At 34.5% G+C, this 15962-nt stretch overlaps 1 protein-coding gene across 2 annotated transcripts in view; it reads left to right on the top strand.

Moving 5' to 3' along the window:
* The window catches only part of WDR7 (WD repeat domain 7), a 363500-nt gene that overhangs the window by 206175 nt on the left and 141363 nt on the right, over positions 1-15962 (top strand). For both annotated transcript variants that reach the window (XM_008569390.1, XM_008569388.1), the window contains one exon: positions 7949-8170. In XM_008569390.1, the coding sequence (XP_008567612.1) occupies positions 7949-8170 (222 nt within the window). The remainder of the gene's footprint in view (positions 1-7948; positions 8171-15962) is intronic.

Here is a 15962-nt window from a genome sequence, read left to right as displayed (position 1 = left end):
AATATAGGCAAAACCAATAATTTAAAGATGTCTCCAAATCTGAAAAGTTAAAAAATGCGAAATTACAGTGTTATTTTTAGAATAGTAGTAGGGATGGGCATTTGTACCTTATACAGTCGCTAATAAGTTAGTATCTCTTTTAGGGGCTCCTTTTTTTGTTCTTACTTCTTTACCTCTTTCCTTGTTAACAAAGAGCTGTCATCTTTTCAGATCCGAGTACTGATAAAAACTGCATCCCACAGAATTTTAGCATCAGTAGTGTTAATAGCCAGTTGGACAGTATTCTTATGAACCTATGCACATGCCAAACTTTAAATTACACCAAGTGATGTACTTGACAGCTAATTAAGATTTCGTATTTTGGCTACTTAGCAGAGGGCACCTGTTACGATTCCTTTTATTAGCTTAGAGATAAAATTTACAAATGACTCTTAGAAAGTACATTATTAAAATTTCCCTAAAGTCTTAATTTCTACCCAAATAGTGGGGGTTAAGGCAAGATTGAGGTAATTAAACAAAAAGAACATAGAGAAGGTGGGGGACCAGGGATGGAGGTGGAGGTCTCCAAATGCCCCTGTTGTTTAATTTCCTACTGGAAGCAGCCCATGTGTGCTTCTGTGCCCCCTCCCCCTTCAAGCAGTGGCCCTTGCAGAGGCTGAATGGCTGGGGTCAATGCCTTGCCTATTGATCAGTATCCCTGCAGTCCCTTGCTCTAGCAGCTGCTTCATTGGCTTCTTTCAGGGCCTGCTTCAGTACATTAGAATAGAAATCCATAACCAGAGCTGTGCTCATCCAAGCAGGGGAAGAAACTAAATTAAATGGTATAAAACAATCTTGGATCAGGAGTTTGTGCCAATTCATCTTGATCTAAGATGTCACACCGGGCTCTCTGTCTGAGCACCTGGGCTAGAGGCAGCCATAGTGAAAATAGATGGAGCTGCGATCATTCATTTGTCAGCTAAGGAGCTAGGCAGCAGTTAGCAATTCCCTTCTGCAGAGGTCAGCTGACAGAACAATCAGTGCAACTGCAGAATAGAGCTTTCCTTTGAACTATTGTTATGGAACATGCTCTTGCTGAGATGTGGGGGAGGGGAGCTTGGTTTGTTTCCTGTTTCAAGCAGCTGACAGAACAATCAGTGCAACTGCAGAATAGAGCTTTCCTTTGAACTATTGTTATGGAGCATGCTCTTGCTGAGATGTGGGGGAGGGGAGCTTGGTTTGTTTCCTGTTTCAAGAATGCTATGCATAGAGTAAAATACATAGTGCGTGAGTCTAGCTGCAGTTGCACAGAACTCTTACTAGTTCTTGTGCATAAAGAGAGTTGGTTTTAAATGCATGTGCTGAGATATAGATTATCAAACTGTTAAATATCACTTTGTCTCGAATTAAGGTCCCCTGAACACGTAGGCAGTGATTATTGATTTTTTTTCTTCTTAGTATAAAGCTTTTAGGTGTTTCCCCCCCCACTTTAGTTACCTTTAACTATCACAGATCAGTGTCATCAGTGTCATACTTAGAATCTGTAATAGCATGTATCTGCTAATGCTTTTTACTAACATTTCCACTCAGTCTTTAAAAAACTAGAAAATTTCCTTGAAGAGGGAGACATGCATACTCTGGTTTGAAGATATTTCTTTTTTTTTTTTTTTCCTTTTTTGTCTTTTTTCGTGTCCGGCAACGGATCACAACCCTCAGTGTCGCGCCCGTACCGGACCGGGACCGGCAACGGGATCGCAACCCTCGGTGTTGCACCCGCACCTCGCTCAGCCAGTGAGCGGGAACCGGTCTGTATGTGGGATCCGAACCGTTGGCGGGAGCGCCGCCGCGCTTCCCAAGCGGCGCACTGTAGCAGTGCGCCACCGGGCCGGCCCTGAAGATATTTCTTAATGTTAATGAAATATCTTAAAACATTTAAATCTCGGGTTTTTACAACAAGTCTTTTCTGTACTCACAATTGCATTTCTTATAAATCCATGAAATATGATTTATCATAACCTTGAAAGTTATAAAATAATTTTGTAACATTGGAGGAGCATCTTGTAAAGCAGCCTGCATGTGATTTGAAATACATTATACAAAATTAAACAAATTAGGAAAATGAGTAACGCCTAAAATTTCACATGAAAGAATTAGAATATTTTTAAAGATGAGTCTATTCTCTGTGGACTAATTGTGAACTTCTGTCTTTCTATATACTACTTAAAAACTAATGGCAAATTTTTAGGAAAAAAAAAAGAAACCAATAAAGTATGATGTACAGAAGGTAAGAAACTATACCTGTAGCAACAACAAATATTTTTGGTACTCAACAATTGTATCAAACTTCTCTTGGAATCCAGGGAAATAGTAAATATTCTTTAATGTTACCTTCTTATTTTTCTAGATAACCCTCCCCTGCTTTTCCTTAAGTATTTCTTTTCTATTATTGTATTCTTTATAATATCCCACGATTTCCATTTCTTAGACTCGGCTAGGTCTTCTTGCCCACATCCAGATCTATTTGGCCCTTCAGTACAGCTAAACAATGTAATTTAAAGTGTATTCTAAAAAGTCATGTCCTCCAGGTGGCTTTTTTTTTTTTTTTTGTAATACAGCTGTGGAAAAGCCATACCTACTTCTCTTCTTCATTTTTAAAAAAATTTTTTAAATATTTAATTTTTTTTAAACAAGGATATTTATTTGTTCAAATATTTTTTTTTTTTTTTTTTTTTTTTTTTGGTAATACAGCTGTGGAAAAGCCATACCTACTCCTCTTCTTCATTTTTAAAAAATTTTTTTAAATATTTAATTTTTTTTAAACAAGGATATTTATTTGTTCAAATAACAAATACATAAACTGAATAACAGATGGATAACAAAATATTCTGTAGAAAGTAGGGCTTCTAATTTTCACTAAAACTGGAGATGTAAAACTTATTAAAATTTACACACTTCATTTTATAGTCTATAATTATTTGAAATAGTTCTCTAAAGTTTTCCAAAAGCATGCAAATATCAGATTAATTTCAACAGAAGAAGATGAATAAACTTTTCAAAGGCAAATTAATTTCTAAGCAAACCAACAAATCCTCTTAATAAAAAGAAATCAAGAACAGTATTAAATATCTAATTTCAGCAACACATACAGCTACTTCTCCTGGCAGGATATTTTTGTTCTGTTTTGTTTTGTTTTTGTTTAGTTAATCAGGATTTTTAGGAGAACTCTGGGCATGACAGCTCAAATCTTTCTGCAGTGTTTCCATCAATTACCCAGATCTTACTGTGTGTCTTGAAGCTGTCTACTTCTCCGATTCTCCTATTCAACAACTTAAAACCAAATCAACCTTAATCTCTCACCTTGATATCCACAGTACCCTTTTAATTGATCACCCTACTTCCAACATTTTTCATACCATGGCCAGAGTGGTTTTCTAGAACCCTAAATCTAAGTAAGTCTCTCTGTAGCATAAAACCTATCTTGAGAATCTTCCCATTGTTTTTGGTATAAAAATTGAAATGAGAGTGTGACTAAAGAGCCATGTATGATCTGGCCCTTGCATGCCCCTCCTACCTCATTTTCTACCATTCGTTTTGAGTCATAGAGTTCCAGCCAACTTATCTCTTCCTGAAATATAAATCAAATTCCTTCATGCTTTAGGTTCTTAAACACATTGTTCTCTCAGTCCATAAAGTTCTCATTGATTCTGTAACCTACACGTGTCCATTTCCTGTTTAGTAGCTGTTAAGTTCAATGAGAGCAGGACTTTGCTTTTCTCATTTTTATTAATTTATATTTAGCATAATGTCAGGCATACACTAGACCTGCAATTCTTATATGTTGAATAACTGAGTAATGACAGATCAAATGGACCGCTTGTACCACTGATATTAATATTGCACCACTGATATTAATATTTTCCACCTGATCATTGCAGGAATTTCTTTTTGGTTCTCCTTGATGCCAGTGTTGTTTTACAACACAGTCTATCCTCCGTGCTGACACTATCATGATCTTTCTAACAATGAATAAATCTAATGTCACCACTTTATACAAAATTATTCAATGGCTTTTCATTAACCGAAGATTAAAAGTCTTCAGCTTTCCATTTGAGGCCTCTTATGGTGGTGTACCTCTTAAGCTTGGCTTACCTCCAGTAATATAGAAAGACAAAGCAAAAAAACAAAGATGAAATAAAACAAATTACCTGAAAGTATTCAGAGGGACTTGCTGCTAATTTCTTGGTTGGCATACTGAGATCTGAATGCCCTTTGTTGTATTGATTTAATCAACATAAAAAGCAAAGAAGTGAAAGTGGCCTGAAAAGCCGGTTGGATTAATATTAGAAAGAGCGGAAAGCTGACTTCCAATCAGGATGGCTGCAAGAGTTCACTTTTTAAATTCTTCTGTGCCAAATATATGGCTATGATGGATAAAATATACAAGTAGAAAACCAAGGAGATATAACTAGGCTCAAAAAAGATATCTCTGTGGACCAGTAATGAAATAGAAATGTAATGATCTGGGCCAAAACCATTAGCTGCTTTCCAGAAGCAGGCTTTTGGCTCCTATGAGCTAAAGAGGACTTAAAATACATCATGAAGAAAGTTTAAAGCCAGGTGTTAGGCTATAGCTTCCTCAGTTCCTGAAAGGACATTCAGAATAAAATTGAGGTTGTGTTATTAAAAAAGAGGAAAATGGATATTAAATATGTGACTGGCTGTGTTAACCATATGGGAAATAGTGAAAGTAAGTGAGTTTTGTTCAGTCTAAGAACCCAGAAACAAAACAAAGAGAATGAGGTAAAAGAGAGAGAAAACCTAAAGAAAGTAGAAGGGGAAATAATAAAAATAAGAGCAGAATTAATGAAATAGGAAGCAATGAATCAATAAGATCAAAACTAAAATATTTTTGGAAAATAATCTGATAAAATATATTTCTAGAAAAACTTTAAGAAATGCATGAAAAATAATGTTAGAGAAGGCGCAAATGCACAGTGTTGAAAGGATCCATAGTAACTGATGCAATTGAGATTTTTTAGCTGTACAGAATACTATACATAACTTCACCAATAAATTTGAAAACTTAAGTGAAATTGATAATTCTTTTAACACTATTTGCTGCCAGAAATGACTCAAGAACAAGAAGAAGCCGGCTGATTGGCTCAGTTGATTACTGTGTGGTGTTATTACCAAGGTCAAGGGTTTGGATCCCTAGACCAGCCATTCGCAAAACAAAAGAAAAAATAATCAAAAGAAGGAGAAGGAGGAAGGAGGACAAACTAAATAAGGAAGTTAAAGAAATTGAATTCATTAAAGAAAATGAATTCAAAATAAAAAATATACCTGCGTCCATCCTGCTATTTCTGCCATCATTCCCCACTCCCTGACTTCAGGTGGGGAGTGTTCTGAGATGCAGATTCTATTAGTTTCAGAGGAGAATTTTTATCAAATTTCAAGAATCTTTTAAAGAATGCAGGGGAGGGAATGGAAGTGGCACTGGGAATGGGAGAGGGGAAGTTAATTCCTTTTTTGAGGTTTGTATTATGTTGATACTAAGATCCAACAAATATAGTATAATCTCATTTATGGACATAGGTGTAAAAACCCAATTAGCAGATTTAGTTTAGAGTCAATCTACAGGTTTGTATATCTGTCTGTCTATCACAATCCCTTCATGCATCCATTTATCCAGGGTTTACCCTAGATATACAAGCATAGTTCAAAGCTAGAAAATATATTAATATGATATGTCAGGTAATGTTGATATGATTATATAATAGAAATAAAATTTGATAAGGTCAGGATTGTGGTGATTTCTAGAGCAGGAGTGCAAGGCAATGAGGTCAAGACACAATCCACAGTGGGCTTTAGTTATATCCACATTAGTTAATTAGTTTTTAAGAATCTGAAACACCTGTAGAAAAAAAAAAAAGCAAGATTTTATAAAGTTGGTTAGCTGTGTACATGTATGTCATGACATTTTTTATATTTTAGGTAATTCTCTGGATGCTTGTAAGATTGCATAACAAATGTGAAATGAAAAATAATGGATAGACTGCTTTTAGAATGGAGTAGAAATAAAAAGGGGTAGGACTGAGCAAAAGACCAAGTCTTGGGAGAATTGTGGGAGAGTGATTGCGGTATAGTTACCATAGTGAAAGGAAAGTGGGAAGGGAAATTTTAAGAAGCAGTGTTATGTTAGAAAAGTTAATCCCTCATTAATTCCTATTTGTTGGTACTTTAATAGAGGTTTAAAATTATTTTTCTTTCTTTTTTTGAGTATCACACTGGTATTTCTTCTGAATATGAAACTATGCTGAGCTTTGCTCAGGTTACAGATATTTCTTCAAATGTCTGCTTGCTTTTTTGCATACTGGTCCATCTGGATGAAATAGTCATCCTTTTCCTCCTCTTTTGCCTGGCAAACTCCTTCTTAATACTTTGACTCTTAAATCCAGCATTACCTCCTCTATGAACAGGCTCTCATCTTTTTCATGTTTGTGAGATTCTTGAGAACCTGGGCTATTTATTTTGATGTTTGTCATTTCCTGGCCCAAACTATATGCTCAATACATATTAGTTAAGTTAATGGACAAATTAATGAATTAGTTACTGAGAAATCTTTTTTAAAAACATATTTATTGAGATATGATTTATATCCCATAAAATTCATCCTTTTAAAATATAGAATTCTATGATTCTTATTTGGTGTTGTGCAGATATCACCATAATCTAAATTTAGAACAGTTTCATCACTTTCAAAACTAGTACTCATTAGTCATCATTAACAATTTCACCTTCAACCTAGCCTGTGGCAACCACTAATCTACTTTCTGCCTCCATAGATTTGCCCATTCTGGATGTTTCATATAAATGGAATCATATAATATGTGGTCATCTGTGATTGGCTTCTTTCCTTTAGCTCAGTGTTTTCAAGGTCGTTAGTGTTGTGGCATATATCACTACTTCATTCCTTTTTATTGCTAAATAATATTGTACTGTATAGATATATCATATTTTGCTTATCCCTTCATCAGTTAATGGCCATTTAAGTTACTTCCAAGGCTATTAAGGATACCTCCATGAACATTCATGTACAATCTATGTGTATACATTTGTTTCATTTCTCTTGGGTAGATACCTAGGAGTGAAATTGCTGGGCCATATGGTAACTCTGTGCTTAATTTTTGGAGGAACTGCCAAACTATTTTCCGAAGTAGTTGTGCCATTCGAATCATTCCACAAACAATGCATGAGGGTTGCAGTTTCTTCTGTACATCCTTAATAACACTTGTTATGGTCTGTCTTTTTTTTTATTACAACTATTCTAATAGATGTGAGGTGGTGTCACATTGTGTTTGTTCTTTTTTATTTGAATTTCTCCTAATAAGTAATGAAATTGAGCATATTTTCAAGTGCACTTTGGCCTTGAAAATTTACCTTAGTAGAAATACCTTTTCAAATTGTTGTTGTTATTGAGTTGTAGAAGTTTTTATATATTCTAGATACAATCTTTAGACACATGATTTGACAATATTTTCTCTGAGTCTGTGGGTTGTCCTTACACTTAATTGATTCTGCCTTTTCAAACACAAAAGTTTCCAATATTGATGAAGTCATCTTTAAGTTAAAAAAAAAAAAAAACAACTTGTGCTTTTGGTATCACACCTGAGAAATCATTGCCCAACCCAAGATCAAAAAGATGCATGCCTACGTTGTCTTCTGAAAGTTCTTTAGTTTTAGTTCTTATATTTAAGGCCATGATCCATTTTTAGTTGATTTTTTTTATATGATGAGAGAGATAGGGGTTCAAATTCATTATTTCTGTGTGGGTACCCAGTTGTCTTAGTGCCACTTGTTGAAAATACTGTTCTGTCCTGAATATGCAATCTTGAATGTTTTTTCCGATCATATGTCTTTTTTTGTATTAATATTCTTTTAATTTATATTCCTATGTTTTGGTTTTCAGGTTGCTTATCAAGTGTCCCACAAATGAAAAAAATTTCGACATCTTATGAAGAAAGACGGAAGCAAGCTACTGCTATTGTTTTATTAGGAGTAATAGGAGCTGAATTTGGTGCTGAAATTGAACCTCCTAAACTGTTGACCAGACCTCGAAGCTCAAGTCAAATTCCTGAGGGATTTGGTTTGACTAGTGGTGGATCCAACTATTCACTGGCCAGACATACTTGTAAGTTTTTAAATTTCTAATGCTGATCTGCTCCTTCTCAATGCATGTTATTTGTCAACAATCTCTCAAAATATTGAATAATATCCTGAGTTTTAGCTCATCTAAATGCTTGAATAAAGTTAGAAAGCAGTGCTGTTTGATTGGCACATTGTCTTTAATTAGTTACCTGAACTTTTTCTTTAAACTTAAAATATGCTCTTTTAAGTTTTTTTTCTTGAAATAACATGTTTCTGAGCTTTTTGTTTTTGTATTGTTAGTCAAGACTCTAGCCAGAATTTATGAAAGCTAGCTTCAAGTTAAAGCTTCTAACTCCTAAAATAATGAATTACCTCTGTAATTTAAAAAATGCTTCAGTAACAACTTTTAAATGACTGAACCATATACAATCAGAGCTCAGAGGGTTTGTGTCTTATTGATGCCTTCAGTTCTGTGCTTGGTGTGATAACAATAGTTAAGGTTATTTTATAATGAGGTATTTTGGTACTTCAGTGTCAGAGCTTCTTTTGGTAAAGTCAAAGTGCTCCTATCATATCACAAATCATTTTTCATATTATTTGTAATAAATTCCTTCATCTTAAGGACCAAATATAATTCTCCTGAATATATCACAAGATATTCTTTGTGGAACAAAATGCACCATATTCTTTTGGGTTTTTGGCCTTCAAGAAAGGGGAAAAGAGACATGTTACTTTGTTAAAACTTCATTGCACTATTATCATATGCTTTTGCCATATGACCAAGGAGCCATGTTAGTGACTTTTATTGTGAAAGTCTTTCAATAACTACTTTGTTTTTTTAAAGACTCTAATTCAATGAATACGTATTAGTGATAATCTTTTGACCTCTATCTGACATTGATATTCTGAAAATAATAATAATAATACCACCATGAATAATAATAATAAAGCAACTATTTTGAGCAATATTTTCTTTGCATGCATTAAGTCACTCCTCATAATAACCCCATAAAGTGGGTACCTCTATTATCTCCACTTTACCCATTAAGTAAGTTAGCGGGGCACAGAGAAGTCTAGTTAACCTGGCCAAGATCATACCTCTGGGAAATGGCAGTTTGTGGTCATTTTAGTCTGTTGGTTCCAGAGCTCATGCTTTTGACCATTTTGCAAACTGCTACTGTTCAATGGCTTATAGTTGGAAAGAACTTAATGACTAATATGTACCATAACTTTATAATTTGAAAAACACTTTCTTTTCTGTCTTTTCATTTGATCTTCTGGATAGGCTTAAGATTTCTTCAAAGTGGCTGAGCCAAAAAGTGGTAAAAACCATAACTTTATAATTTGAAAAACACTTTCTTTTCTGTCTTTTCATTTGATCTTCTGGATAGTCTTAAGATTTCTTCAAAGTGGCTGAGCCAAAAAGTGGTAAAAAATGAACCTGAACCCACATTGCTTGAGACCTGAAAACCCATGCCCTTTCCATTCTCCACCTGGGCACATTTGCTTCCCCTCTCCTGCAAAGGACTATGTACTGCTGGTCCCTACCTTTCAACTCTAGCCTGTTTATCTTTTCTCAAGTTTTTCAAGTTCCCTGCTTTCCATTTATAAAATCCTGCTCAAATCTCACCGTCTCTAGAAAGGGCCCTTGGATTAGTTTCACCTAGCTGTGTCACTCCAGACAACCCAGGACTTATGTATATGGTTATTTGTTTCGAATTTTGGCATTAGAATAGTAGAGGTTAATGAAACTTTGATATGATTTAGCCGGGTGGCTTTCAAACTTTTTTGCTCACCATCTCCCTGAGTGTCAAGAAATGTCTAATCCTTTGCACATTTTTATGTTGATAGCTAAAACTTTTTAATTATAAATTTAACATTTGCAAAAGATATAATTTTGAGAATATTGTGATAATTGATGTTTAAAATTAAACTGTTGTTGCTCTTTTTAATATACTCAACAGAATATTTACCTTGACTATTTGATACCTATCATCATTCATTTAAAAAAAAAAAAAAACATGAACAGACTTTCCTTTAAAAGTCAGAAATCTTACATCATTGATTATTTTCCTTGAAGAAAGAAAATTTCAACCTTCACAGTTTTAGGGAAGGAGTTCATTTGCAAATTTAGCATCCAGAAATCAACTCCTTGAAACTACCTCTCTCCTAAAACTATTTGTTCTTTAAAACTATTTCTTTTTTTTTTTTTTTTTTTTTTTTTTTTTTTTCCGTGTCCGGCAACGGATCGCAACCCTCAGTGTTGCTCCCACGCCTCGCTCACTGAGCGGGAACTGGTCTGTATGTGGGATCCGAACCCTCGGGCGGGAGCGCCGCCGCGCTTCCCAAGTGGCGCACTATCCAGTGCGCCACCGGGCCGGCCCTAAAACTATTTCTTGTAAAGTCTTAACATGCTCTCATTGAAGGGGGTTACCTATAATGAAGACCACTGATTTGGTTCAACATGTTTTATATAATCTCTCAACAGTACTCTTTTTTATTTTATATTTTCCTGCAAGGAAATTGAACATAAATGCTGTTTCCTTTGGAATATGCCAATAGTTCAGGATATCTGTATATAAATGTAGAAACATCATAAATTAATTAATCACTGATTGATTCCACCCAAGCCATTGGCTGTTGCTAGGCAGACTAGTTTATACTACATTATCCTAGTTATCTAGACTAGTACTGTTATCACTTTTCTAACCACAATTTATCTTTATACATAATTCTGGTATTTGTGAATTTGCTTCTTTATGTCTTTTCTTTTAACTGTAATAATGTCATTTGCAAATTGTTACCTAGAAAAAGAGGAGCGAGTTAGGATGAGGGAATTTAAAAAGCTATGGGAGAGTAGAAATAGAGATTTTTCAAGGAAGTCTTGGGAGTTGATAAAAGAATATAAGGGGCTCTTTTGGTTTCTTAAAAGACAAGGAGCCAAACTACATGTAAAGGGGTCCCGAAGCATTTTTCTGGCATGAGGGAAGCCCTGAGCTGAACCATGCTGTGGGGAGGGACGTTTGCACAGTAACTCCTTAACTTTCCTAAGAAAGGTAAATAAAATTTACCCAAGCATTTAAATATTTAAGTGTTTTAGAACCAAGTTTGTTCATTGAGCATTTTGGATAAGGGACTAGATATGAAAAGGGAAAAAGGCAATGTTTCTTAGTAAATTATATTTATGATTATTTCATTGAAATACAAGATATAGAGATTCTGAGAAGTTTCTAGCAAGCAAGGAATAGTGTGTCAAAATAAATGATATAGTACCTGTTAGAATCAATTTGTAATATGTAAAATGGCCTTGATATTTTTCTCCTTTCTTATGCTTACCCTATTTTATATTAATACTTATGAAATATTTTTTAACTTTCATCTCATTATTTCAGCAATTTTTTCCTCAAAGGTCTTAAGTTTCTTGGTGGTAGATTTGCCTAGCATGGGGATTTTCGAACCTTTCTTATTTGAATTGGGATGTCCTGAGTAAGTTTAAATTTATCACTTACTCCCCTGGTTGCAAATAGTCAGATGTCTGAATGTTCCTGTGTCTTACATGAGCTCTTTTCAGTCAATCATGTATAATATTAACCTATAATAATGTTAACTTGCGAGAAGCTGCTGTATCTATTTCCATGTTTGTGTATGTGGCATTTAAAAATGTATTGCTACCGTTAAATATTTACTCTACAGCATTCTATTGAATGAGATAATAATTTTTATCCTCATTTTGAGATAGGGCCATTAAGATACAATATTTGATGAACTCTAATTGCTAATGGAGTTAGAGATGTGGATAGTGAGTTCTAACCCTTCTCGTAAAGCCATTCTGTGAAAACTCATAACATCGTCAAATCCCAATCATTTACATCATAACATAGTCAAATCCCGATTATCCACATTGACAACAGGGAAGAGTGACATGGATACATAATTTAAAAGCCATTCTTACTTTTGTAATACATTTTATACTTATATTTGAGCATAAATGAATCTTTTGTAGGAGTTACTCTTTACATATATTGAAGACAAAGCTGAAGGACAATGAAGATTAATAAGAGGCCTAGGCTAGATACTCTGTTATCTTGTGCTCTTGGATAAGCTAAGCATCTCTCTAGGTTGCAGTATTCTCTTGTATGAAATAAAAGGCAGGAACTGTTCTGACTTTAAAGCTGCTTTTGGTCTACTTACTCTGCTTCCGGAGTGAAATACAAAGCATCCCAGGACATTCATTTTCTTTATTACCTTTCCGTTTTCCTATCCATGTAGGGATGGATGCTCTCTTGTTTCTTATCAACTCAATTCAATAGAGAGCCTTCATTTGTATTCTAATCCATAACCGAAATATTATTAGAAAATTTTAGGGTATTTATAATACTACCTTACAGCTCTTTAAGTTAATACTTACATTTGGTCTTTTCCATTCATTTTATAATTGTGGAAATATAATGGCATATCTGTAGTAAATTCTGTTTTGATCTCTCATTAGCTTTTTAACTTTGTCAAGTGTCATAAGTCATTTTTCTAGGCAGCAGATGCTGAGACAGGTTTGTGTGCAGGAGTATTCTCAGGATCAGTACCTTTAGGGGAATGAAAGATGCAAGGCTGGACAGAGGGAGAGGTTGAATTGTGTTTAGTTGTATAGAAAGCCTTAGCTAATCTTGGGGAACTCTGGAGCTGGGATGATCCTTCAGATTTGTCCTGAATTGGTGCTCTGGGCTTAAACTTAATATCCCCATGTCAATCAGTCATTGGATCCAGGATGCCCTGGAAAAGGAGATATGACCTTGAATGAGGCAGCTTTCTTCATTCTAGGGCAAAGCCCACAGAGGAACTCTTCTGAGACTTATCTGGCACTAATACCTACCTCTGAGGCCTTGGGGGGAGTGAGTATTTCAGTCATGGAGGGGAGGAGATGGGCAGCTTCCTCAGAGTGCACTGTAACCTGTTACTAACTTGTATGTTCCAGTTCCTCTTTCTATCATAACAAATAAAATTTAACACCCTTTTTATTCCAACTCCATACATATCTTTGTTACCCTGAAAGACAGATATTTTTATCTAACATCTACCACAATATGAGGTACATTAATCATAGCTGATTATTGAGCATTTACTCTTTGTCGGGCCTTTTGCTATGCACTTTACATCTATTATCTTATTTAATCTTCTAGTTTTATTAAATAAGTACTATTTGTGAAATAAATACTCATTATCAGATGAACAAACTGAAGCTTTGCCTCATACTACCAAACATACCTACTAAAGACTTGTGAAATTGGATTAAACTTCTTTGTGCATACAATGAGTTGAGGGCATAGGTTACATTTTTGAAAAGATCATACTGCTAAAAAGTGCCAAACCTGGACTCGAATACCTGTGTTCTAACTCTAAAGCAGTGTATTTTCAGCATTTCACACAACCTTCCTGTGTTATAAACAAGTAAGATTCAGAAATGCTGCTGCAAAGAAGAAGGGTAGGTCAGCAAGTACCAGGTCACCTGTAAATGTGAACATCTATTGAATCTTTTGGTTAGGGAAGTTCTGGTCTTGTGGAGATATAAATGCATACAAAATCCACATCTCTGTACTTGAATTGGCTTTCATCTAAGGTGTGAAATACTTAGATTAGCGAAAATGAATTTTTCCTCACAGTGGGTCTTTAGAAATACTATAATGCTAGCGTTCTTCAGCTGGCTAAGATATATTATCTCACTGACATTACATGGAAAATGCCATGTTTATGCGCACCGAGTTTTTGTTCTGGGAAAAGGGTCCACAGATCAAGTTCTTGAAAGAACGTCATTAAGATAGAAATGGATAAAAACCACTGCATGAGTTTGTTGGAATAATTGCTTATCTGTTATTATGATTTTTTAAAAAAATATAGGACATATGTTCCTCTTGATTAATTTAGTTATAGTACCGCCAAATGGAAACCTCAATTAGTTGCTACTGAAGGAATATTTTAATTCTATGAATCTGTATTCAGGGTTTTGTATTTTTCTGTTGTGATGTTTGATTTTATCATGTTGTAGTCTTCCCTATGCTTTCTAATTAAGCACATTTTATTTAATGATTATGTTAATATAAGTTGAGATTGATTTTATAATGAATTTGTTTCCTAAATTTTAAGGGGAGAAAGTTAAGCTAAATCTCAAATGTTTTATCAGCCAGAATAGTACAAAGCCACTGAATTAATTACAGTTATTAACAAAACTAGTGATAATTGCAAGTTACGAAAAAAGTTGCAGCAATGACTAGGAAAGCACAGACGCTATTTGCAGGGATGAGCAATGGGAAAGAATGGGTGTCTTCACCTTTCACAGACAGTCATCAGGTTGTGCTGCAGGGCTGCTGCTGTGGCCCTAGAGGCTGCATTTCTTTTCTTTTTTTCTTTCTTTTTTACTAGTTCAGAATTTTACTCAATGAAATGAAGCAGCTGAAAATGCATCTCTCATCTACCTGGCTGAAATTCTGATATTTTTAAAAAATTACTGATTTATTTTTCTTTAATTGTAACATAGTTGATTGTATATATCTGTGGGAGAAAGAGTTGAATGTCATTACCCATGTGTGATATGTGATGCTCAAATCAGTATAATTACTACATTCAACATTATACAATGTAATGTTTCCAACCCAGCCTTACTGGCACTTGGAAGTAATCCTGTCTTCTTTTCTGGCTTCTTACTGTCCTCTACACCTTGTTCATTCTTCTTAGCATTTCATGTTCCTTACCCCCACCCCTTGTTTGCAATATTACCTTTGAAAATCATCTTGGTTCCAGATGCCACTGGACTTGAAAGTCATTACATCTTTTGTGTTTAGACAGTGATTCTTTGTTCTGGCTATGCACTCAAATCATGTGCAGAGTGTTTTAAAAATGCAGGTGTCTGAGCCTAACCTGGGGTTCCTGTTCACAAAGTCTGTTGCTTATAATAAAATACCTGGATTTGGGTATCTTTCTTATTTTTAAAGCTTTATGTGTACCCAGAGTAGAGAAACCCAATAGAATATGGAATCCTTTATAATTATTTTAAATTGAATGTTTTACGGTAGTTCTGATCATTAAACTACCTTAATGCACAAATCGTACATTTTCTTTATATTTTCAAATAGAAGAGATAATGGGAACTAATCAGAGTATATAAATGACATTTATACTACTCTCAGAGCTAATTCTTTAAGTACCTCAGCCTTTTTATTGCGCTTTCATTATTCTGGAACCAGACTGCTTGGTTTGAAACTTGGCATCACCACTTAGTAGCTCGTGGCCTTAAATACTTTGTGGCTTAGTTGCCTTAACTAGGAAATAGAAATAATAAGGCACCTACCTCACAGAGTTATTGAGGATTAAGTAAATCAGTGTAGGTAGAGCACTTAGAAAAGTGCCTGCATATAAGGGCTTTATAAATGTTAGTTGTTGTTTTGTTACTAGAAATGTTTGTAGAAGAATAATGAAAGGAAAAAGCTGTTTTAAAATGTGTATATACTACTTTTTAAATTCTTCCTAAGAACCTTATGAGGTATGTAATATTATCAACATTCTGTATATGAGTCAACTGATACTCATAAAAATCAAGTAATTTACTTAAGGTTATCTGTCTTTCAGGGATTTGAATCCAGATGCATTTTTGCCCATGACATTCTTTTTTACAATATTCTTTTCTACTGACTTCTACTGTTTGTAGTAAAGCACATTAGTTTCTGGAGGGTTTATGTAAAAATACACTTTTCTTTGGCTACGTTATTATACATATTTTTAGATAAACCAATAAGTATTTTTGTAATTTATTTGTATTTGAATGAATTTCCATGTGTTTATCATCCTGT

Source organism: Galeopterus variegatus, unplaced genomic scaffold (genome assembly GCF_000696425.1).
Source record: "Galeopterus variegatus unplaced genomic scaffold, G_variegatus-3.0.2 Scaffold489, whole genome shotgun sequence".
Classification (NCBI taxonomy): domain Eukaryota; kingdom Metazoa; phylum Chordata; class Mammalia; order Dermoptera; family Cynocephalidae; genus Galeopterus; species Galeopterus variegatus.
The sequence above is the reverse complement of the archived record's forward strand: the minus strand, read 5'-3'. Positions and strand labels throughout refer to the sequence as shown.